The sequence below is a fragment of the Trichomycterus rosablanca genome, chromosome 16 (genome assembly GCF_030014385.1).
Source record: "Trichomycterus rosablanca isolate fTriRos1 chromosome 16, fTriRos1.hap1, whole genome shotgun sequence".
Taxonomy (NCBI): Eukaryota; Metazoa; Chordata; class Actinopteri; order Siluriformes; family Trichomycteridae; genus Trichomycterus; species Trichomycterus rosablanca.
Window position 1 is genome coordinate 19,797,429 of NC_086003.1, and position 25,720 is coordinate 19,823,148.

General features: G+C 35.8%; 3 protein-coding genes across 3 annotated transcripts; 1 reads left to right on the top strand and 2 right to left on the bottom strand.

Annotated features, from left to right (window-relative positions):
- Positions 1–621: 621 nt before the first annotated feature.
- LOC134330462 (SLC35A4 upstream open reading frame protein) lies at positions 622–7,636 on the top strand. The gene is made up of 3 exons (XM_063011606.1): positions 622–660; positions 4,712–4,810; positions 5,294–7,636. The coding sequence occupies exons 1-3, from the start codon at positions 646–648 to the stop codon at positions 5,483–5,485; spliced, it is 306 nt and encodes a 101-aa protein (XP_062867676.1). The 5' UTR covers positions 622–645; the 3' UTR covers positions 5,486–7,636.
- Positions 7,636–14,423, bottom strand: cd74b (CD74 molecule, major histocompatibility complex, class II invariant chain b). Its single transcript, XM_063011605.1, has 6 exons — positions 14,261–14,423; positions 11,569–11,735; positions 11,108–11,187; positions 9,453–9,480; positions 8,841–9,038; positions 7,636–8,018 (listed from the first exon to the last, which is right to left on the bottom strand). The coding sequence occupies exons 1-6, from the start codon at positions 14,326–14,328 to the stop codon at positions 7,999–8,001; spliced, it is 561 nt and encodes a 186-aa protein (XP_062867675.1). The 5' UTR covers positions 14,329–14,423; the 3' UTR covers positions 7,636–7,998.
- A 4,117-nt stretch (positions 14,424–18,540) lies between these two features.
- Positions 18,541–22,519, bottom strand: rps14 (ribosomal protein S14). Its single transcript, XM_063011951.1, has 5 exons — positions 22,417–22,519; positions 20,927–21,077; positions 20,177–20,338; positions 19,832–19,908; positions 18,541–18,643 (listed from the first exon to the last, which is right to left on the bottom strand). The coding sequence occupies exons 2-5, from the start codon at positions 21,073–21,075 to the stop codon at positions 18,576–18,578; spliced, it is 456 nt and encodes a 151-aa protein (XP_062868021.1). The 5' UTR covers positions 21,076–21,077; positions 22,417–22,519; the 3' UTR covers positions 18,541–18,575.
- Positions 22,520–25,720: the final 3,201 nt, after the last annotated feature.

A 25,720-nucleotide genomic window follows, 5' to 3' on the forward strand; every position in this document is an offset into this window, starting at 1 on the left:
GGGCCCGCTGCGACCCTGACCAATATATTAATGTTTATTTATTTCAGTCATTAACGTCATGTTTTAATCACTTTGGTTACATTCATGACAGGACAGGTAGTTACTGGTTACACAAGGTTAATTAGTTCAAGTTTCATATCAAATACAGTCATGGACAATTTTGTATCTCCAATTCACCTCACTTACATGTTTTTGGACTGTGTGAGGAAACCGGAGCTCCCGGAGGGAATCCACGCAGACACGGGGAGAACATGCAAACTCCACACCACACCTGCTGTGAGGCGACAGTGCTACCCACCAAGCCACAGTGTCGCCCTGTATGTTAATGTAAATAAAAAAATTGATGAAATCACTGTATGAAAGTAAAGTAAAATTCATACACGCATTGAAAGAAATAATTACATAATTTAAACGTTATTACTGACAGTGGTTTAGTGGTGGTTTGGTTTTATCCCTAATTTACCCCTATATATGTTCACTTGTGATTTATTGAATTTGTTTGATGAAGTACAGTACTGTATTTCACCCTTACCAGACCATCTGAATCGAACTCTGAAAAGCAGCGGAGGCAACTGGGGAATATTTGACAGTCCCAGGAAGAATAATCGAGCCCAGAACTCCTGCTCTAACTGTACACAGGCAAAGATGGCGGATGACAAGGTGTGACTTTTTTCATTTTTATATTTTTATAAGTAAACATTCATGTAGCGAGTAAAACATAAACTGCTATTAGAACTAGTCTGCGTCTGGTATAAGCTTTTCTAAACTATTAACACTATAAAACAACATAATTATAAACTGCTATTAGAACTAGTCTGCGTCTGGTATAAGCTTTTCTAAACTATTAACACTATAAAACTACTTGTCCTGTGCTATAGTGTCTGTCAGGTTCTTCAGGACTAGTTCTATTATATCAGTTGTATTTATATTAACAACACAGAGTCAGTTAGCATGAACTCTCAGTTCCTCCACTGAATGTTCACTTCCGTCTAGAACATTCTCACTGGGGTTTCACTGTACACTCATCTTTTAGTATGCTAACATTTCAGTATGGTAAAATATTTAAGTATGGTAACATTGTTTAGTATGATAACATTTCAGTATGGTAAAATATTTAAGTATGGTAACATTGTTTAGTATGGTAACATTTCAGTATGGTAAAATATTTAAGTATGGTAACATTGTTTAGTATGGTAACATTTAAGTATGGTAAAATATTTAAGTATGGTAACATTGTTTAGTATGATAACATTTCAGTATGGTAAAATATTTAAGTATGGTAACATTGTTTAGTATGGTAACATTTCAGTATGGTAAAATATTTAAGTATGGTAACATTGTTTAGTATGGTAACATTTCAGTATGGTAAAATATTTAAGTATGGTAACATTGTTTAGTATGGTAACATTTAAGTATGGTAAAATATTTAAGTATGGTAACATTGTTTAGTATGATAACATTTCAGTATGGTAAAATATTTAAGTATGGTAACATTGTTTAGTATGGTAACATTTCAGTATGGTAAAATATTTAAGTGTGGTAACATTGTTTAGTATGGTAACATTTCAGTATGGTAAAATATTTAAGTATGGTAACATTGTTTAGTATGGTAACATTTAAGTATGGTAAAATATTTAAGTATGGTAACATTGTTTAGTATGGTAACATTGTTTAGTATGGTAAAATATTTAAGTATGGTAACATTGTTTAGTATGGTAACATTTCAGTATGGTAAAATATTTAAGTATGGTAACATTGTTTAGTATGGTAACATTTCAGTATGGTAAAATATTTAAGTATGGTAACATTGTTTAGTATGGTAACATTTCAGTATGGTAATATATTTAAGTATGGTAACATTTAAGTATGGTAACATTTAAGTATGGTAAAATATTTGAGTATGATAACATTGTTTAGTATGGTAACATTGTTTAGTATGGTAACATTTCAGTATGGTAAAATATTTCAGTATGGTAAAATGTAAGTATGGTAAAATATTTAAGTATGGTAACATTTTTCAGTATGGTAAGATTTCAGTATGGTAAAATTTTTTAATATGGCAAAATTTTTCAGTATGGTAAAATTTAAGTATGGTAACATTGTTTAGTATGATAACATTTCAGTATGGTAAAATATTTAAGTATGGTAACATTGTTTAGTATGGTAAAATATTTAAGTATGGTAACATTTAAGTATGGTAACATTTAAGTATGGTAAAATATTTGAGTATGATAACATTGTTTAGTATGGTAACATTGTTTAGTATGGTAACATTTCAGTATGGTAAAATATTTCAGTATGGTAAAATGTAAGTATGGTAAAATATTTAAGTATGGTAACATTTTTCAGTATGGTAAGATTTCAGTATGGTAAAATTTTTTGGTATGGCAAAATTTTTTGGTATGGTCAAATTTAAGTATGGTAACATTGTTTAGTATGGTAACATTTAAGTATGGTAACATTTAAGTATGGTAAAATATTTGAGTATGGTAACATTGTTTAGTATGGTAACATTGTTTAGTATGGTAACATTGTTTAGTATGGTAACATTTCAGTATGGTAAAATATTTAAGTATGGTAAAATGTAAGTATGGTAAAATATTTAAGTATGGTAACATTTTTCAGTATGGTAAGATTTCAGTATGGTAAAAAATTTTGGTATGGCAAAATTTTTCAGTATGGTAAAATTTAAGTATGGTAACATTGTTTAGTATGATAACATTTCAGTATGGTAAAATATTTAAGTATGGGAACATTGTTTAGTATGGTAACATTTAAGTATGGTAACATTGTTTAGTATGGTAAAATATTTAAGTATGGTAACATTTAAGTATGGTAACATTGTTTAGTATGGTAAAATATTTAAGTATGGTAACATTTAAGTATGGTAACATTTAAGTATGGTAACATTTGAGTATGGTAACATTGTTTAGTATGGTAACATTGTTTAGTATGGTAACATTGTTTAGTATGGTAACATTTCAGTATGGTAAAATGTAAGTATGGTAAAATATTTAAGTATGGTAACATTTTTCAGTATGGTAAGATTTCAGTATGGTAAAATTTTTTGGTATGGCAAAATTTTTCAGTATGGTCAAATTTAAGTATGGTAACATTGTTTAGTATGGTAACATTTAAGTATGGTAACATTTAAGTATGGTAAAATATTTGAGTATGGTAACATTGTTTAGTATGGTAACATTGTTTAGTATGGTAACATTGTTTAGTATGGTAACATTTCAGTATGGTAAAATATTTAAGTATGGTAAAATGTAAGTATGGTAAAATATTTAAGTATGGTAACATTTTTCAGTATGGTAAGATTTCAGTATGGTAAAAAATTTTGGTATGGCAAAATTTTTCAGTATGGTAAAATTTAAGTATGGTAACATTGTTTAGTATGATAACATTTCAGTATGGTAAAATATTTAAGTATGGGAACATTGTTTAGTATGGTAACATTTAAGTATGGTAACATTGTTTAGTATGGTAAAATATTTAAGTATGGTAACATTTAAGTATGGTAACATTGTTTAGTATGGTAAAATATTTAAGTATGGTAACATTTAAGTATGGTAACATTTAAGTATGGTAACATTTGAGTATGGTAACATTGTTTAGTATGGTAACATTGTTTAGTATGGTAACATTGTTTAGTATGGTAACATTTCAGTATGGTAAAATGTAAGTATGGTAAAATATTTAAGTATGGTAACATTTTTCAGTATGGTAACATTTAAGTATGGTAAAATATTTAAGTATGGTAAAATTTAAGTATGGTAACATTTAAGTATGGTAAAATATTTAAGTATGGCAACATTGTTTAGTATTGTAAAATTTAAGTTTGGTAAGATTTCAGCTTTTTACTATAGTAAACTTTATGGTAAATTTTTTTACTATTGTAAAAATTTTACCTTGTTAAATTTTATTACTATGGTAAACTTTTGTTACTATAGTAAGAATTTTACTATGGTAAATTTTATGGTAAATTTTTTTACTATTGTAAACATTTTACCATGTTAAATTTTATTACTATGGTAAACTTTTGTTACTATAGTAAGAATTTTACTATGGTAAATTTTATGGTAAATTTTTTTACTATGGTAAATTTTTACTATGGTAATTTTTTTTACTACGGTACATTTTATTTATTATGGTAAATTTTATGGTAAAATTTTTTTACTATGGTACATTTTTTTACTATGGTAAAGTTTATGGTACAATTTTTTTACTGTGATAAATCTTATGGTAAAATTTTTTACTATGGTTAATTTTTTGGTAAAATTTTTTTACTATGGTATATTTCATGGTAAAAAAATTTTTACTATGGTAAATTTTTATACTATGGTAAAATTTTACTATGGTAAATTTTATGGTAATTTCTTTTACTATGGTAAATTTTATGGTAAAATTTTTCAGTATGGTAAAATTTAAGTCTGGTAAAATATTTCTTTTTTTCCTGACCCGTCTGATTATTACCAGATTTGAACCCAGTTTTATGGTGCCAGTATTGAAGCAGAGTTTCTTTTAGGATGTACAGTTATCTTTTAGGTGCATGGCCTTTTGACATTTTGCTTTTTATTTCCATTACATAGATGGAAATAAATGAATGCTAGTGAATTCTTTTTATTGAATTATTAAATTCATTTTTAAAGGAATATGACATTTTGTTATAGTAAGCATCTATGCTATTTTGTGCTATGTGTTTCAGGACCCGTTCAGGGAGCTAAAGGATCTGGCTCTGCTAAAAGGACAGCTGGAGAATATTCGTCAGCGCATTGAAAGTGAGGTGCAGGATGGAGTTCCCCAGGTAAACTGACGACTGGCACAGTCTCTGGAATACTGTTATTCTGTAGTATTTTACCTGATTCAGTGTTTGTATTTAAAATTCTATAAGGTTTAATTACTGTCTTAAAATTAAAATTATAGTTGTTGTTTTACTGTAAATTGTCCTTGTTTTTAGTAAGAATTTAAAGTATTGTTTGACTAGTTGTATCTCATGCAAAGAGTACTGTGAGGACTTATAGCATAATATAAATACAATAAATAAGTTAATGATATTAATAAATAGCCTTTTGAGAGAGGCAAAAACTGATTTGTAAAATTTAAATAGTTCATATATTTTACAATTCTATTATGTGGCTTAATAATTCATGCTTGACTACTCATACTTATGTCATTAATAGCTGACAAACAGTAATAAAGTAAAAGTGCTGATTTTGTGCTTTCTATCTTAATGGATGTATGAACTTAAGTAACAGGTGTTACCTGTGTCCTTATGTTTTTCATTTAGGGTGGGAGTGTTCTGGGATCACCCTTCCTTAAGGGGCTCCTGGCTGGATATATCGTGGCAAAACTACGCTCATCAGCCATTCTGGGAGTCCTTTTGGGAACCTGTACAGGCATCTATGCTGCACAAAGCTATAAAGTACCCAACATTGAGCAGACCATTAAGGGATATTTCAGCTCAAAGAAAAGCAGATAAAATTGTGGACACCACTTTAGAAAATATTTCTTAAATGCCTTTTTTTCAAACCTTCCAGGTGGCATTATATAATGCAGTATTGCATTGATTAATATACCATGGTTACCATGGTAAAGATTGGATAAAAAGTCAGAAAATTGTCGAATTAGCTTAAACTTACACTAAAACTAAGATAGAAAATGCTATATTTATGTTTCATCTGACCATAAACCCACTTTTAATTGAAGTTTTTGCCTCTAGCAAACATCAAACACATATGTTTGAGTTTAGAAGAACGAAAGGGCTTTCTTCTAGCATGTGTTGGAGATTTAGAGACTTGTGACTTTCCAAACTTTCCAATCATGGTCCTTAGAGAAAGTTTTGCCTTTCTAATTACCGTCTCCACATGGCAACTTTCAAGCAGTTTTTAATGACTTTTTTTTACCCATCTTTACCAAGGGTGCCCCAAACATTGTAGAGCTGGTATTAACTGATTGGCAATATATAAAGAAACACAAAGTTGAGTTGAGCATTATGCTCCATAACAGTAAGATTATGACAGTAAGTGGAGTCAGCATCAGTTTCAGAACTTTCACTGATATCTAAAAAGATTATCTGAATTTTTACATTTCTGTTATATTTTTGGGGGACTTTGATCTCTGAAAGTATTATTGGTGCTTCTTCAAACATCCAATATTGCCTTATTCAACATTCCTCTCATGCTTTTCAGTATAATGTAATGTACTTATTTAAATCATCCATGGTGCCAACAAATGTCTAGCTGCGACAGTCTGTACTGTTTGTACCTCTGTGTTTCTAATGGAGTAATGATCGGGTGTGTTCATATGCTGTTCATATGCTGTTAAATGGGAGCTATTTAGTGTAAAGGTGATTGAAATGATTGACTGCTATGCAGTCTGTTTGAAACAGCTATATCATGTTCAATTTTTTTATCAATCGCTTTAGTTTGGTCAGGGTCACGGCAGGTCCGGTTCCACCGGGAAACACTGGGCACCAGGCAGGAACACCCTGGACAGGGTGCCAATCCATTGCAGAGCATTGGCCACCCCCTATAGACATAGCCAACGTAGATGCCTGACTGGTCGATAACACCGCTGAGATTCAAACCCGGATTTCAGTGGTGGTGGGCTAGCACCTGTATCCTGTTCATCCAGTGCTAAATACTCTTAAGACAGTGTAGTGTATATTTCTCTTTGGCTATCTGTATTCTAAACCAAAAAGTAAGACTAATTATACTGGTGTTTTACACAGTTGTGATTCTGTTGTATTGTTTTTATGCCAACCATTTCAAAAAGAGGGTTTTTTTCTAGCATGTCATTTAAAGGGAATTCCAATCTATTATGGTCTGTTACATTATGTCATATTCATAAATACTTTCATTGCTTCTATATTATTATGAGTCCTGTTTTATTTGTCTGTTTTGTTCATTTATTTTTAGATGAAGTAACATAGCTGGCTTGTTGATATAACAAATCATATTAGGAAGTAAATCAAATGTAAAAGAGTTAAACCCAATTGCAGGAGGCTTAACGTGTTTTATTTAATCCTTACATGTAAACTCATGTTATATAACTAAGTGGCAATTATATTTATTAATTAATATTTTATTGTGTTGTGTATTAATATATGTATTAATCCACAACACAATAAAATGTGAAAATGTGGTAATTACTTGGAATTTGTCATTTGAATTGATATAAATTTAATTATATAATGTTAAAATTATCATTGGTTGTCTGGACACATTTCAGAATTTACAGACTTTCCACAATCTTGTGTTCATCACAGAGAAACAAAAGCTATTATAGCCATAAAAGGGGAGTGAACTCCAAGTTCTTGGTCAGGTGTCCACATAACTTTGGCTATATAGTGTAAACTGCATGGGAAAAGATTAGCTTCAGTTTAGCTGTAGTTAACTATACATGTACAACGTAGTTTTGACCACCTAATGCAAAATCATGTCAGTACCAAACGTTAACAAAAAAAGTCACTGGTCACTGGTTAAGACGTACATATTTTTTAAAGATTCAGCTTCAATTCACATTGTTACACTGATTTTATGATTTGTATTTACAAACACTGCAATAAACAAGTAAACATGCTTTTGCCTCCACTGTATATCACAAATAAACAGATACTAAACAACTGTATCTTGTAATTAAATGGTACTTTTATTTCAACTTTCATTTTCTAGGTTACATATAGTTTTCACAATTGATTGTTACCACACACTAAAACCAGAACATCCAGGTTAGTAAGTCTATTAAATGAAAATACTTTGATTTTAAGAAACAAAAGTTATTTGTAGTAACATCCCCAAACCAGAACAGTGCAGTACATATTATAGCATAGAAAGTGTCATGTTTAAGCCATGTATAAGTTGCTAAATAAATGCATGTTGCACATTATGTCTGCTTAGCATATCTATATCTATATATGAATTAAACTACTTTAAAGCCTGGCAGATTAAAAAAAGCAAAATTAAGGAATTCTTCCAGCCGCAAACTTCTTTCTTACTTATCCATAGCAACATCTGAAAGAAAGCAGAAGTTGTTACACATTTAAGTCACGATATTATTGTGCAATAATGTACACAAAAAAGCCAAATATTTACATTTACATTTTCTGCATTTAGCAGACGCTCTAAATATACCCAGTTACTTTTTCCCATTTTACTGGGGAGGTAGTAAACACACCCTTTGTGGTTCCTTTAAAACATTCTTTCAATGTCTGTTTCAACATTGCTTTATCTTGTTCAGGATTGCAGTGGGTGTGATTAATTAGGTGAAAGGCAGAAAACAACCTGGACAGGTTGCCAGTTCATCACAGGGCAGACACACACACACTCACACCAAGGGCAATTTCTAGTAGCTCAAACTGACCCAACTGCATGTCTTTGGACTAGTGGGAGGAAACCAGACCACCCAGACAAACCCACATGTACACAGGAAGAACATGCAAACTCAAAGGACCGAGGCCACCCTGTCAGGAAATCAAACCCAAATTCTTGCTGTGAGACAACAGAAATACCCTTTATGTTATACAACAGTGTGTTGAAGAAATCTTGCATTTTAAAGTTCTATTTACCATATTAAGGCATGTGAGGCTGTTTGTTGGAGCCTGCACTAAGTTAAAAATTGGGAAAATAAGGATGTAGGTAGGTGGTCTGAATCAGTACAAGTCTGTAGCACTTGTCTCATTTCCATATACTGCCACCATTGTAAATGCAGATGCTGCACTTTCACACACGTGATTGATTGTAAGGACGCACACAAACATTGCAGAGCCTGTCTACACATTCAGATTGTTGTCAGCATAGTGTCTGGGTTAATAATCCCAAAAATGTAAGTCTCACCAGTGCTGCACTGAGCATGGCCCTGTGCCACAGAGTCAGGCTGTTGGGTTCCATTCTTGTCCACACACCAGCACACAGCAGCCTCCTGCCAGCACTGTTCAGGCATGTAGGCACCCTGCTCATCACACTGGGGGCGGAAAGAGGCCAGGGAAGTCTGCACCAAACCTGCAGCCTCCTGCTGGCACTTAGTCATGGGCACTGTGGAATAACACCTTGGTTTAAAAATGAAGACTCAACTACTACACAGTTTAGTAATTAAGCATTAAACCATCTATAGGCACATTTTACTTCAAAACTGAATTTACATTTCACAAATAATAATGTTATATTTTTACATAAATTCATGAAATGTAAAGCACCTGAGCAATTTGCTGCAAAGATTTCTTGTGATTTCAGACAGGTAGGATGAAGTGTAAATATATAATAGGTGGAGCTTATAAATTATAAACTAATAGCAATTTTGTTGTGTCTATATTTTATATTTCACAATACTGAAAAAAATGCTGATCAAATGACCTTACTGTTTAAATGCATTAATATGTGACACTTTTTTTTGTGCCAATTTTATTAGGGATTATTTAAAAATAAGTAAAAACTAAGGAAATATCTTACCTTTCTCAGGGGGAGGAGTGGATTTTTCCTAGAAATGACATAAAATATGACAGATCAGAGTGAAATACACTATAATACATACAAATATTTTTCACAATTACTCCCTTCAGAACCACACCTTTATTTAAGCCACATCTAATGTCTCTCCATAATTATTATGCTCACTATACAGAGACTACAGTAGTGAACTACTGTTATGATTACACTGCAGGCACAGTTGGCCCTTATCAGAGCTTCTGTTCTCATGTGTGACACATTTTTCATGACATTTATTAAACAACACAAATCACAGGGAATCTAGCATTTGCAATTTTTGTCTGGGTGCTTTTTTATGCGGTACTATGATTACAGAACACAGTATGAACAGTCTGGTTAGCAATTATGTGACTTTTACATTATGTAACTCACTGTTTAGTATTTTTTCTGACTGACTGTCACTTAAGCTTCCATATTTTGAGAATATTCTGTTAGAATTCATACTTCCATCAATCCCTGCTACACCAATCAGCCATAACATTAAAACCTTGTTTCTACACTCACTGTCTATTTTATCAGCTCCACTTACCATATAGGAGCACTTTGTAGTTCTACAATTACTGATTGCAGTCCATCTGTTTCTCCCCACAGGACCGCTACAGAGTAGGTATTATTTGCGTGATGGATCATTCTCAGAACTGCAGTTACACTGACATGGTGGTGGTGTGTTAGTGTGTGTTGTGCTGGTATGAGTGGATAAGACACAGCAGCGCTGCTGGAGTTTTTAAACACCTCACTGTCACTGCTGGACTGAGAATAGTCCACCAACCAAAAATATCCAGCCAACAGCTCCCCATGGGCAGCGTCCTGTGACCACTGATGAAGGTCTAGAAGATGACCAACTCAAACAGCAGCAATAAATGAGCGATCGTCTCTAAATAATACCTGCTCTGTGGTGGTCCAGTGGGGGTCCTGACCATTAAAGAACCATGAAAGCTGTAAGTGCTCCTTTATGATAAGTGGAGCTGATAAAATGAACAGTAGAATGTAGAAACAAAGAGGTGGTTTTATTGTTATGGCTGATCAGTATGTTTTCTGTACATATGTGGTTCAGGGGAAAACGCCCTGTGGCAGGTTCAGTCTTGTGATTCCAGCCAATTCCAGGCATCTGTGAGCTCCTTTAAGTACAGTGATCCACCCAATGACACTACATACACCACAAATTGTGAAGATGCACGAGTAAACCTGTTGGACTGGTATCAGGTGTGTGATAGGCAAGACCCAGGAAGTAGCTGGGATATGGTGATGTCTAAATTATATTAACAAAGCAAATTATTAATATCGGCATCAAATTAAACAAGCAGTGAATACCATGCATTAATTTAAAATGTGGGTTGGTTTAGAAGTGTGATCTGAAATTTAAAAAGAACATTAAAAAGCTTATTTCTCATCAATAGTGGCTAATCTCACAAATGCTCTTTTAGCTGAATAGGCAAATTCCCAAATATCCAGTTCAAAGTTTTGTAAAAAGCCTTTCCTGATGAGTGCAGACTGTAATAGCTAGAGGAGGGTTGGGTGGGGGTTAACTCCATATCACTAATTTTGTAAGACCAGCAAAATCATGCAATATCGTGTATTAATAGTTTATCGTGCACAATAAGAGTTCACATCTCTCGTACCTTCTTCTCATCGGCGGTGTCTGAGATCAGCAGAGGAAAGGAGTTCATGGGCTTTGCCATCCTCATTGGAGTGCGATTTACTAAACACAAAAGAAAGAGGATGCTCTGTATTTTGCATTGCACAAGGGCTTAGAAATCTTGCCTAATTTGAAAAATCTAAACTATAATTACAGGAGCAGTAAGAAAAAGGGTTCATTTAAAGGGCCCCCTTGCAAAGGTCTTTTTTAAAAGAACAACTAATGTACATTTCAATCTTTACACCAAACAATAATAATAAAATCACTATAAAAATTCTTTACACTAAGCCTTACATTTACATTAAGCCTATGGTGCGGCTTAGAAAAAACATTGCCACTGTAAAATGGGGTCAAAGGCCAAAAACAGTTCAAACCCCTGGGTAACAGCAACATGGTGATTACATTTAAATGAACCACAGCTAGTTTTTGTGACATCTGACCCACCCATAACTCTGTGACTTATCTCCTGTAGACGCTCCGAGCGAGTCTGCAGCATGGTAAGCTTCTCACTGTGCTTGTACACGGTGTAGGCAGTGAAGGCCTGACCTGCGACCAGCACAATGCCCAGCACCGTCAGCCCTGACACCAATAAAGCCTTCTTGTTGGAGGTTCTAAGATATAAAATAAAAAGCATTTTTAAGACTTTAAAAATTAAGGATTAATAAAACTTCCCAGTATGGTGGCCCGAATGTGCAGATCATTGCTACAAAACAAAAACGGATAAAACAGAAATAAAAAGAAATAAAGAAAAAAAAAACAGCACAGAGTATGCATTACCCACCTCTTTGACAGCTTGTTTCTGACTTTCCTATTTCTTTATGTAATGTAAGATTTAAACTCTTATAAAGAAAACAAGTTGTGGTAAAAAATGTTGATCTCATATTGCTAACAAAATGCTGCACTTAACTAAAGTAATAAGAAACAAACAGTCAAGTGATTTGGGCATTTTAGTTTAAATAATTCACCACTTGCTCAAACAAATCATTTGAGTGAGAGTATTCAGTCAAGGGATCTTTAAAGTGTGTTTATTAAATTCCTAGCTTTTTAAAGATATGTACCATTTATATGCTTTTTTTATTTTTCATTTGTGACTGGCATCTGGGTCTCAGAATTCTACGCTTAAACGGTTTGTTTTGTTGATGATTTGTAAAACCAAATATAGTAGTAGAACATTTAACCACTGATGATTTTTTTTTTACTTTGACCTTGTTGTACAAACAAATTCCCTTATGTTTGAATATATCCCTTATGACTGAAAAGCATAGCATAATTTTTTTTGATAAATTAAATAAAGAGCTGGAAGAGGTGCAATAGAGGAAGAGCATTTGAGACAAAAAAGTGAATTATAAGCTATACAAAGTAAATCACATGACACTGTGTTTTGTGTAAAACTGATTTAATGTTAATATGTATAAAATCAGGGTTATTCTAGTAACAAAAACTAGTATAAAACTTTTTTGAGAATTAAATTTAAAATAAAATATATACTTTTTAAAGACTTACTCAAGAACATTGCCTGTAAAAGTAAATAAAAATTGTAGATATTTCAGATTTTGCCATAAAATAATATAAAATGAAACAGAATTAATTGTATGTAACTCATTTTCATGTTCATACATTTTGCTTACCCAAATTTATTTTTCAGATCATTTTACTTTAAAAAAATACTACTATACTAAAAACAATAATTTATATAAATAAATAATGACTTATTTGTCTGACTTTATTGGGAGCTTTTATTTTTATTTAATAAAATATGCTGGGAGAGAAAAAAACATGTAGAAACATACTGCTTACTAATCTGATGGTGTAAAATATTTCTATTATACAATTTTACTTATGGTCTCATTCCCATTAGTAATTGAGTACAGCTCTGCCCAATAAATAGAAATAGCTTGACTGCACCCAAATAAAAAGTCTATAGAATCATGCTATAGAATAATTATGCTAAGAGGAGATTTGCCTGGATGGTAAAACCACTAGGGCCAGGTTTGCCCTAAATTTGAAGTGTCCATACCATGGTAAATAAAATTAACTGTTAAGCAAGCTTTACATTTCTATAAGTTTAGAGGCAAAAGGCACCAGCTCCTGCCTACATATTTTGTTTATTATTGGAAAACAGCTTATTGCTTGTCTCATCTGACTGCAATACTCTCATTCTGAAGGCCTTTTCTTTGTCTGTCATCAGCATGAAACTTCTAAGGGGATCAGTTCAAAGCAAGGATTTAAAAAGGCAATGTAAAGCATACTTGACTGTTGACAGTGTTACCCATGTTCCCACAGTTTCTCAATACTGGCAGACATTGTAGCATTACTCTGTAGTAAGTTATAGTAGATCACTAACAAGGAATTAGAAGGCCAGGCCACAACCTTAGAATGCATATATAACTTTGTACATCTCCATAGTAATAATTGATGGATGTATACTGTGGACTGTATACTTTTGCCAGATTTTCAGAAAACCCTCAAAGCAGGGTGTTCATTTTTCGGTCACAGATAAAATAACTCTTCCGTTTCCAATCATTCTCAGCTTGTTTTTGCTTTTTAGGTCTGGTCGTTTTTGCATAGTTGAAGTAAAAGTTTTAAAAAACACAAATATTTCAGTATTTCTTAAACTTTAAAGGATGAATTCGGATTGCAAGATTTATCAATTAACATATTGTAAACTAAAGGATGGTTTGAGTTGCAAGAATACATTTGTCAACCCTTTAAAATTTCCTAGATATTTGCAATGAATACAGTACATACAAAATAAGGTCTTAATTTCAACCAAATAATGCCCAAACTAAGATAACTGTACTTTTCGCATTTAATGGAAATGTTAATATTTCACTTATGTACAGATATGTGAATCTGTGGGCTAAGCACTTCAATGAGCCGCAGCTCAACAATTAATAACACTAGGATGACACTAGACATAAGTGTTGTAAAGAAGTAATGCCCTATAAAAATACAGTCTTAGTCGACATTTACTGAATTTAACTGTATTTAATAATAAATCAATCATTTTCTAAAGATTTTTTTTACCCATTTAAAAAAAAAAATCACAAACATTTACAGCTTATATTATGAATCATGTAATACTTAAAATCAAACACAAAAATACAGAGCAACAACACATAACCCTGCTTCTTACCCTCTTGGAGGTCCCAAAGTCCTGGGGCTTTGTTCATTTGGAGTTGAAACTAGATGTTCCTCAGACATTTTACCACAGTTGACTCAAAACACAAAGTACGACGTTGTAAATGTGATTAGAAAGACTGAAACTTCTCCCTCACTGTCTCTGTGTGTGTTTTATATTAATTACTAATGTAACCAGTAATAAAAGTCTCAACCCAGCGTCCCATATTCAGATTCCTCTTTTCTGATTGGCTGAAAAAGGATACGTCATCAGTTGCTAGGTACAGACTCAGTTTAATCACACTGATCAGTGTATTTACTTTGAACTTTATGTATCAAGCATTTGCCCATTCTCGCCTTTTTAACTATAGATTAGATTTTAACAAACAATAACTTTGCATATTGTTGCGAATGCACCTGTCTATATTCACCAGACCGTCTGTTTACATTAATGAACCTCTTAGTTTGTGCTGCCACACAAGTTCTTTCACTTTATGATGTTCTTCCTGGTGCCATATCTTTTGCACATAAACGATGCACACATGCCTCGATGTTGACATGATCTTAGAGAAAACAGGAATTGCTTTACTGCTTTAATGTCCAGTACAGCTGCATGCCCATTGGCACTTTGGCCTGCAATTACTCAACCTCATACATTAATGTGTTGGATGCACATTCACCTAATCACCAGTATTACAATTACCAATTACAATTTGAGCCACAGTAGCTTTTCTGTTCGTCTGTACCATATGCCAAAGACTTCAGATCCTCTAGCATCAATGAGCCTTGGCCACCCAACAACCAGTCAGCGTTTCATGGCTGTACCTCGCTGACCACTGTCAGTCAGGACTCACCACAGATACTCTTGGCATTTTTGTTACTTGATCTGTCACTCCAGTTTTTAGACCATGCAACACATTTGCATCCAACACGAGACCTGCAAGGAAGGATAGCGTCAGCGCCGCCAGTGAGCTGCCTTTGGCAGTTCATTCAGTGGTTTAGGGACAGACACCCATTCATACACACATACAATCATACAACAGACAAACATATAAGCTACTTACCCAACCCTCACCGCAGCCACCCCACTCCCAACAACGGGATACACGGCTACGGTGAGCTTAGACACCACTGCCGCAAGGGCTTCTGGGAAAAGCCCGTGGCGGCCCCCTAGCGGTGACACTACATTGCCCCCTCCCTAATGGTCAACCGACCCGGTGACCAACTCGCCAGCGTCCACTGGGTGGCTCCTCGGCCAGACCGCACCCCATTACACTGCCGAGCCGCTCTTTCACCCACTGCTGGACCGGGCACCCTGCCCCTACAGCCACCTGGGCTAACGCACTCAAACAGACCGGACATATTGGCCCACTGTACCACCAGAGCCACCCAAATGCCACAATCCCACTTCTGACACCAATGTGGCGCCAGCGAGCAGGAAGGCGAGCGTCGGGGCTGCGAGTGAGCTGTCCTTGGCAGTTCACTCAGTGGATTAGGACAGACACTCATTCATACACAGTCATTCACACAACAGACAATCATAAAGGCTACCTATCCAGCCCTCACCGTAGCCACCCCAGCCCCAACACTGGGCTACACGGCCACGGTAAGTACGGACAGCATGGCCGCAAGGGCTTCTGGGTAAAGCCCGTGGCGGCCCCCTAGCGGTGACGCTACAATATATATATACAGTGTATCACAAAAGTGAGTACACCCCTCACATTTCTGCAGATATTTAAGTATATCTTTTCATGGGACAACACTGACAAAATGACACTTTGACACAATGAAAAGTAGTCTGTGTGCAGCTTATATAACAGTGTAAATTTATTCTTCCCTCAAAATAACTCAATATACAGCCATTAATGTCTAAACCACTGGCAACAAAAGTGAGTACACCCCTAAGAGACTACACCCCTAAATGTCCAAATTGAGCACTGCTTGTCATTTTCCCTCCAAAATGTCATGTGATTTGTTAGTGTTACTAGGTCTCAGGTGTGCATAGGGAGCAGGTGTGTTCAATTTAGTAGTACAGCTCTCACACTCTCTCATACTGGTCACTGAAAGTTCCAACATGGCACCTCATGGCAAAGAACTCTCTGAGGATCTTAAAAGACGAATTGTTGCGCTACATGAAGATGGCCAAGGCTACAAGAAGATTGCCAACACCCTGAAAGTGAGCTGCAGCACAGTGGCCAAGATCATCCAGCGTTTTAAAAGAGCAGGGTCCACTCAGAAAAGACCTCGCGTTGGTCGTCCAAAGAAGCTGAGTGCACGTGCTCAGCGTCACATCCAACTGCTGTCTTTGAAAGATAGGCGCAGGAGTGCTGTCAGCATTGCTGCAGAGATTGAAAAGGTGGGGGGTCAGCCTGTCAGTGCTCAGACCATACGCCGCACACTACATCAAATTGGTCTGCATGGCTGTCACCCCAGAAGGAAGCCTCTTCTGAAGTCTCTACACAAGAAAGCCCGCAAACAGTTTGCTGAAGACATGTCAACAAAGGACATGGATTACTGGAACCATGTCCTATGGTCTGATGAGACCAAGATTAATTTGTTTGGTTCAGATGGTCTCAAGCATGTGTGGAGGCAATCAGGTGAGGAGTACAAAGATAAGTGTGTCATGCCTACAGTCAAGCATGGTGGTGGGAATGCCATGGTCTGGGGCTGCATGAGTGCAGCAGGTGTTGGGGAGTTACATTTCATTGAGGGACACATGAACTCCAATATGTACTGTGAAATACTGAAGCAGAGCATGATCCCCTCCCTCCGGAAACTGGGTCGCAGGGCAGTGTTCCAGCATGATAATGACCCCAAACACACCTCTAAGACGACCACTGCTTTATTGAAGAGGCTGAGGGTAAAGGTGATGGACTGGCCAAGCATGTCTCCAGACCTAAACCCAATAGAACATCTTTGGGGCATCCTCAAGCGGAAGGTGGAGGAGCGCAAAGTCTCGAATATCCGCCAGCTCCGTGATGTCGTCATGGAGGAGTGGAAAAGCATTCCAGTGGCAACCTGTGAAGCTCTGGTAAACTCCATGCCCAGGAGAGTTAAGGCAGTTCTGGGAAATAATGGTGGCCACACAAAATATTGACACTTCAGGAACTTTCACTAAGGGGTGTACTCACTTTTGTTGCCGGTGGTTTAGACATTAATGGCTGTATATTGAGTTTTTTTGAGGGAAGAATAAATTTACACTGTTATATAAGCTGCACACAGACTACTTTTCATTGTGTCAAAGTGTCATTTTGTCAGTGTTGTCCCATGAAAAGATATACTTAAATATCTGCAGAAATGTGAGGGGTGTACTCACTTTTGTGATACACTGTATATACATATATATATATACAGTATATACATACACACATACATATACACAGGTATTTTAACCACCCAGAATAAGCTTTTGCCTAAACATACACAATTGTACCTCATGTGGCAACAGAGTAAGCAAACACGAAACTAAATAAATGTGTTTTTACCATGCTTTACAGTAGGAATGAGCTTTTGGTGCTTGTTCTGGGAGGAAGGCCAGTGACGCCAGCCATTATTGATGAAATCAGAAATTCTACTCTACCAAATTCATCTGATGGAAGATTGTCTTGATTTTAGTGCAAGGTCAAAAATTTGTGCAAATTTAGGTTTGGCAGTAAGACAATGATCTACAGCACAAAAACAAAAACAGGATTTTGGAGCAAACTAATCAAAGTCCCAAACGTACTAAGATGCTACAGAACTACAGAAATGTTTATATTTAAACAATGTATGAGAATACCGGTTCCCTATCTTATTTCAAATGTTAAGGATCTAAAACCCTTCAGTATGATACATATGCAAAAAACAGACTTTAACACATGGAATACATTAAATTTATTATGGTATTGAAAACTGAACAGCTTTACCAAGCATTAAAGATGAGCATTCGAAAGTCACAGACCAGTCGTCTACTTAGCCAGGAAATGGTTCCTGTAAAATTTTGGTATTCACCTATGCCAAGCAACACATACCAAACTAACCTACCAAGTCAAACTGGTTTAACTAAGTCAGATATTTTTCTCATAAGGCTGTGAATTTGATGTTAGATTACTTACTGCTCTTGATGCATTTATATACCAGTGGGGGGAAAAAACAACCCAACACAAATGATAGTAAAGAAGAAAAACAACAATCATGAAACACCCATGCTCATCCACAGAAACGATACTTTATGACATAGTACTGTTTGAGGAAGAGGGCAGATAAATAAAGCACATGAACACAGAAAAACGTAGCTTAATAAAGACATGACCAGAATGGAATTTGACTTTTTATTTTGAAAAATCGACAGTTTACAGACGACGGCCACGGCGACCTCCCTTTCTGCGGGTGCTGTCTGATGGAATAGGGGTGACATCCTCTGCAACAAAAATAAGATTATGAATTATTTTAGCATTGTATTGTATGAGGATAACCATCTTTTACCCCCTTATCATTTAATGCAGTTACAAGGTAACAGGTATAAAGCCAGTCCTATCACTGACAGTGTATAAAAATTGGACAAAGGCACCAAGAGTTTTATTATCTTAACTGGGCTTTTTTTTTTTTTTAACTACTACACTGGTACACAAGTGATAAATCTTTGTCATGTGATAAAAATTTCTTAGGCTGCAGCTGCACTGCAAAACAATTTCTGATAAAAATGCATATAAAGTCCTGGGAGCCTGGATCGTAACTTTGTCTACATTGACTTGTTGAAAGAGGGGTATGGTCATGCTCAGAACATATTCAGCCACTCAGAACAATTCAGCCACTCTGGCATAATTATAAATTTAGCTCGGACTAAGCATCTTTTGCTACAGCTACTTGTTTGCAACCACAGCTACTACGATGCCATAATGAGGGAGCCAAGCCTTGTGTACAAACTTGAATTAGGATTGTGTTTTCAATCTCGTCATATTAAATATTTATCCATTAAATTTAGCCTCTGGCAGCAATGTCACCAAGTTACAAAATAAAGTTGGGTTTGGACTGAAACCTCAGCCATAATGAGCTCTGACTATTTTAAATGACTAACTCAGTAACAACTGTTGCTGTACATCTAAGGTCAACAGAGAAGGGCTTATTAATCTGCAGATAAAAGTTTACTAAACTGAACACAGAATTGATCAGTGATCACATGTTATAACGAGTTTAATTTCAGGCCATTACTCTACATAAATGAATAGAAATAACAAGCAATTTGGTCTCTAGCCATAGTTTCTTACTGAGCTGTAATAGCTTAACCAGTATAAATTATATGAAAAAAGCTGTGCAATCCAGACCAAGTGAACAGTTTATGGTCCAAAACAGAGATGTTTTATTTGCTACATTTTATGATCTACTTTAACAAACTGGGTGGTAAACCAATAGCATAAACATTTTTGTTATTACAGCAACAATTGACTTTTAAAGGCAAATGGCTTTATCGCTGGGCTGCAGGGAAAATACCCACCTGACATGACACCATCACACATGGAATTTTATAGTGTTTTGACACGGCATAAAGCTTTACTTTTTCTGCACAATTCTAACTTTTTTGCTTGTAGGCACCTAGAACGTAACTCACCAATGCGGCCAATCTTCATGCCGGAACGAGCCAAAGCCCTAAGGGCAGACTGTGCACCTGGTCCTGGGGTCTTGGTTCTGAAAATAATAAAAAGCAAAAAAAATTAAGTACACAATTATACTCAAGGACAAGCATGCTATCAAAAATGTTTCTTTTGACAATTTAATAATGTTACTGTAACCTACAAGCATTAGTGCTGTGCAGTATGGACAATTTAATGACTGACCAACATGATGGCATGATGACTGACCAACAAGCACTACTTTAGTTTGATACACAACTCAGTCAGAACAAAAACATTTACTGGGAAAGACGAAGCTCTCGCCCACAAACATATGTTCTCACCTGTTACCACCGGTGGCCCTCAGTTTGATGTGCAGGGCAGTGATGCCCAGCTCCTTGCACCTCTGAGCCACATCCTGGGCAGCCAACATGGCAGCGTAGGGAGAGGACTCGTCTCTGTCGGCCTTCACCTTCATCCCACCAGTCACACGGCAAATTGTTTCCCTACAAAGCAGAGTGCTCATAGTTAGCTGAATGTACAGATCCAGATCAAAACAAAACACACACATGCTAATAAGTAAAACACTCCTACCCCTTTCCCAATTTAGCCTTTCCAATATCATATGATGATTTACATGCTAAAACCACAGCCTATTTCTTTATAGCGGTGGATTCTTAGAGGGCCCAAACAAATGTAAAATATTATGCTCTGTGTATCCCTCCACCGCTGTTTGTTACAAGAAATAAATTACAATACATTCTTGCTACAATAACAGTATTGGGAGTTTAAATAGCCAAACTAATCCTGACTCTGGCTTTTTTGCCCTTACTGAAGAGTTAACTTGAAAAGCAATCAGCAGAAACATCCTGGACCCTAACTAGACTTCGCATTCATTTTATATTATGACTGCAGTATGACATTTACAAATTGAATCATGTATATTAAATTCAATTGAAATGCAAGCGTTTAGGCAAACGATTAAAGTTGTGTATTAACACAACTGTTTAACAACCTTACAGGCATTGTTGGGTAACACTACAATCTTAAAATGTAGATCGAGAAAAATGACGACTCCTGCTCCTGTAACTTACTTGCCAGAAAGATCAGTGACGTGCACAAAGGTGTCGTTGAAGGATGCAAAGATGTGGCAGACTCCAAAGACGTTCTCGCCTTCGGCAACCTGAGGTCCCAGGCTGATGACCTGCTCTTCCTTCTTTTCTTTACCCTTGCGTGGTGCCATTGCTAGGGAGAAAAACATCCAACATCAGTTATCACACATGGTATAAGATTTACATATAACTGGACGTGCATGCCACCAGTGTGTTTATATCCGTCTGCTGTGTTGGAATTTAAAAAATAAGGTTGCTTTCAGTTTTCTGGGATGTGTTATGTTTTAATAATTCAAGTAATTAAAGAAACACTACACTGGGACAGTCTGCCATCAATGCAAACCACATCTTACTGAAAATAAATTGACCACATGTACAAGGTGAGTTTAAAGGAAGGTAAGCAACTGATTCAGGCTATTATTTTCTGATATTTAATTAGAATTGGTGCATTTTGAATGAATTCGTACACTTTAGAGTAGTTCCATGACACAACTCGATTCTAACCCCCAGGAGTGAATATGTGCAGAACACACACATGGTATTATGCATCTTTGTACTTGTTTTTAAAGGCAAATCTTAATTTATCCATTTTATTCAGACGTATTATACCATGGTGCTGTTTATAATGATGACTAGTACATGAGCTACTACATTTGTGCTGCTGATGGAAACAACTGGAATGCGTTTCCCTTAAAACCGGCTCCAAGTACATTAGCTTATTATATACTGAAGCCCCATAGTAGGTGAAAACAGCTGAAATTGATTTCATCTGAATATTCAACCACTAGAAAAAGAACCAGTCAGTGTGTAAAATGCAGGTAGGCCGTTATTATGGTGTTTAAGCCCATCAGTCCGGAAAACATCAAGTGCACGGAACACTGTTAACTCTTAACCAATTCAGAGAAATATGACTAACATTCTAAACGCAGACATGCTAGCATTAGCCAGCATGCTAAACTCACCACATTCTATTACAATATGATAACACTTTCATTTAACGTTCATGAAGCATGTATTTTAAAAAAAACACTGTAAACGACATTTCGGAACGTTAACATTAGTTAGCTTAGCATAAGCACAGCAAAAATCCACGATATATCACGTTAACGGTAACACAGCTAGCGAAGCACCTAAACACAACCAAGCAACACCAACTAAAACTATTAACGTGCAAAATACCTATAAATTAGTGTCCTAAGAAGGTCGTGTTTTCAAAACATAATTAGGTCCGTTTTTGTATCCTGGCAGTTTTCTACACTGTCGCGTTTTAAATTCAGGTGCTTGATGCAGCGACATAGAGCGCGTATCTGTATCCATTTATCTTATAATCTTACAAACAAACAACTTATCCTTCTTTAATACACCACAAGACTGCTTTATTATATGTTAAGGAATATATACATGAAGTAACTGCAGCCATATGTTCTAAAATTAAGGTAGATTAATGTAGATTAGAAACGGGGATTCACTACCTCAGTATTTCTTCCGTCGAGGCCGAAACAGGAAAGGAAGGAGGAAGCGCTTCTGGGGGGAAGATCAGGCTGGAAACACGGAAGTGATTGTAATGCGCGCTGATGTTATATAGAATAAAAGTTATGCAGGGATTACTGTTTATATAAATAATATAACTAGAAATAAGTATTATGTATTAGTATTGGTTTATGTATACATGTAACATTCGATATATTATTATTATTTGTTTTTAGTTCAGCTATTAAATATCTTAAAATTCTAAATACCCTTAATTCTAAATTTTAAAACGGCTTAAAACTAAGTCAATCAAAAAATTTCAAAATTCTCATATACATGTCTGTGGTAAATTAGTGATACGTATCAGCCAAAGAGAATGAACAAAAAAAATAACATTTTCAATATTTCTGACAGGTGGCCACAGGATCCATGGGCGGCCAAGGCTCATTGATACACGTGGGGAGTGAAGGCTGGCCCGTGTGGTCCGATCCAACAGACGAGCTACTGTAGCTCAAATTACTGAAGAAGTTAATGCTGGTTCTGATAGAAAGGTGTCAGAATACACAGTGTCAGTGCAGCACAGTTTGTTGTGTATGGGGCTGCATAACTGCAGACCAGTCAGGGTGCCCATGCTGACCCCTATCCACGGGCACGTGAGCATCAGAACTGGACCACGGAGCAATGGAAGAAGGCGGCCTGGTCTGATGAATCACGTTTGCTTTTACATCATGTGGATGGCCGGGTGCATGTGTGTCGCTTACCTGGGGAACACATGGCACCAGGATGCATTATGGGAAGAAGGCAAGCCGGTGGAGGCAGTGTGATGCTTTGGGCAATGTTCTGCTGGAAAACCTTGGGTCCTGCCATCCATGTGGATGTTACTTTGACACGTACCACCTACCAATGCATTGTTGCAGACCATATACACCCCTTCATGGAAATGGTATTCCCTGACGGCTGTGGCCTCTTTCAGCAGGATAATGCGCCCTGCCATGTTTGGTTCACATTTAGTTCAAGATTTTAACTAGACCAATCCAAAATCTTCATTTCAATTCTTTTCTTTTAAACATTTCTGGACTTGATTTGTGCCTTGGATTATTGTTAAATAATCACAGAATCAGTTGGTTCTGAAACGAATCCTTTTCATAGAAACATTTTCATAATTTTAAATGGCTTCTTTCAGCATAATAATGCACTATATCACAAAGCTTTAAACATACTTTAAACATACACACATCTTTTACATACCTTCTAAGTAAAATATTTAGATAATGCTCAGTTTTACACTTTCTACACTATTGCTCATAATTATTAATCTTTAGTCCAATGCTTATTAGGTAGATAATCATACATACTTACAACTTAAATAAAATAGTACTAAAATAAAACAAAGTGTTCTGAGGATCTAAGTGCATGGTGATTTCATGTCAAAGCTTTTTAACACATACATTACTTTATGAACAGGGTTTAATGTCATACTCCCAGGTGCATGGGTGGCACAATGAGCTTGCCCACCACTCTGGAGCTTGTTGCTTCTGGACTGGTCTGGCACTCTACAGACACAATTGTTCTTGTCTGAGAAAGCAAAGACCAGATCAAACAAATACAGAAAGCAAAGTGTGTTCTTCTGTACATGTTAAAGCTCTCAGTTGGAATCTGGCTTCACACATAATAAAGGAGGCTTGAAAGGCTATGCACACAGCAAAGGTTGCAAGTGGTAGCTCAATGGTTAATGTGCTGGTTTCTGGTTTAAGCCACTTTATCGCCAAGTTGCCACTGTTGTGCCCCCAAGCAAGGACCTCAACCCTCAGTTACTCGAATTGTAATTGTAGGTTGCTTTGGATAAAAGCATCTGTTAAATGCTGCAAACATGAGTGCACTGAGGAACCGTTAAAACAACATGATGAAATGAATTATTATAATTCAAAAATTAGTAATAATAAAATAGTAATAAGACTAATAATAGTAGAAGCTGCTATTTTATTTTCCAGAATAACTGCAAAAAGTGTTGCAAAAAAGGATAATCTCAGATGTATGCAAAAAGAATCAAAACAAAGCATTAAAAAGACAGTGGTTTCTTTATTTGCAAATTAATCACAAAAATATTGGCTACCAACAATAAAAAATATTAACAATGATAGTATTGATTGTACAGTCCAGATGATTATTTCCTTACAATTTAATTCATTTACATCACTATCTATTGATATCCTACAGTATAATACAGAGAGCACAAGGTTGGCAGTGTGAAGTTCATGGGGACCACAGCATGTGTGTGTGTGTGGTCAGTAATAAAGAACTAAAAGAAGGAAATCTTGATCTATATTATCTTCTGTTGATCCCCTTCTAGTCACAAACAGACATTTGCATGAAGAACACTTAATTATACATGGTTTGTGCTTGGTGCAAAACTTACCCCAGAATCAGGAAAGATTATATTGCATTATTACAGTCATCAGTTACAATTCATTCAGAAATACTCAATCAGAACAGAAATTACAAGTGTTGTTATTGAATGACGTATTTCGAGCAGCAGTACCGTTCTAAACTGAGAACTATGTGGTGCTTATAAGGTGCGTGGGTCAGTACCTCAGGTCCACTGGATTCCACATGGGTGTGCTGGGCTGATCATATAAAATCTGTTATTTCTAAAACTGTGGACTAAAGCAAAATGTGTTCAATAGGACGCAGTACGGGATGCACCGATTTGATTTTAAACAGTGTCAGTGTGGATGTGGAAATAGATTCTCAGTGTAGAGATTCAACCCTGTAGGCCTCACAAATGTTATGTTATGAAATTACTACTGTACTATAATCTGAAGTTCCAACTGTGCTGCTGGGCTAACAAAATAAGAGCATGCTGAAAGCCGATACTGCATCCCAAACCATAGTAATCTTTATTTATCGTTACTTTCTGGTAATGAGTGGTCACGATGTTCATTTAAAAACCAATGAACTTGTGATATAGTGTTTAAAATGCTGCTGAGACGCAGTGCAGCTTTGCTTTTTTGTAACATCACTAACTTCATCATGTTGTCTACTTCTGGTCAGAGAAACATTTTCTTGAATCAGCCTAAAATGGCTTAATTTGATAAAACAGCAACCTTAAATACTGATTTTCTCACACACCATTTAACTACAGCTTGAGGACGCGTTCTTACCCATTAATCATTAGTATTCTGTGTCCCTTGAGAACCGCTCACTGTTCTGATAAACAAAAAGATTTAGACCTTTAGAGACTCATTTTAGGCTGTTTTTAAACACACCCACAAGGAAGCATATTGCAGCCTCAATATTATATATATA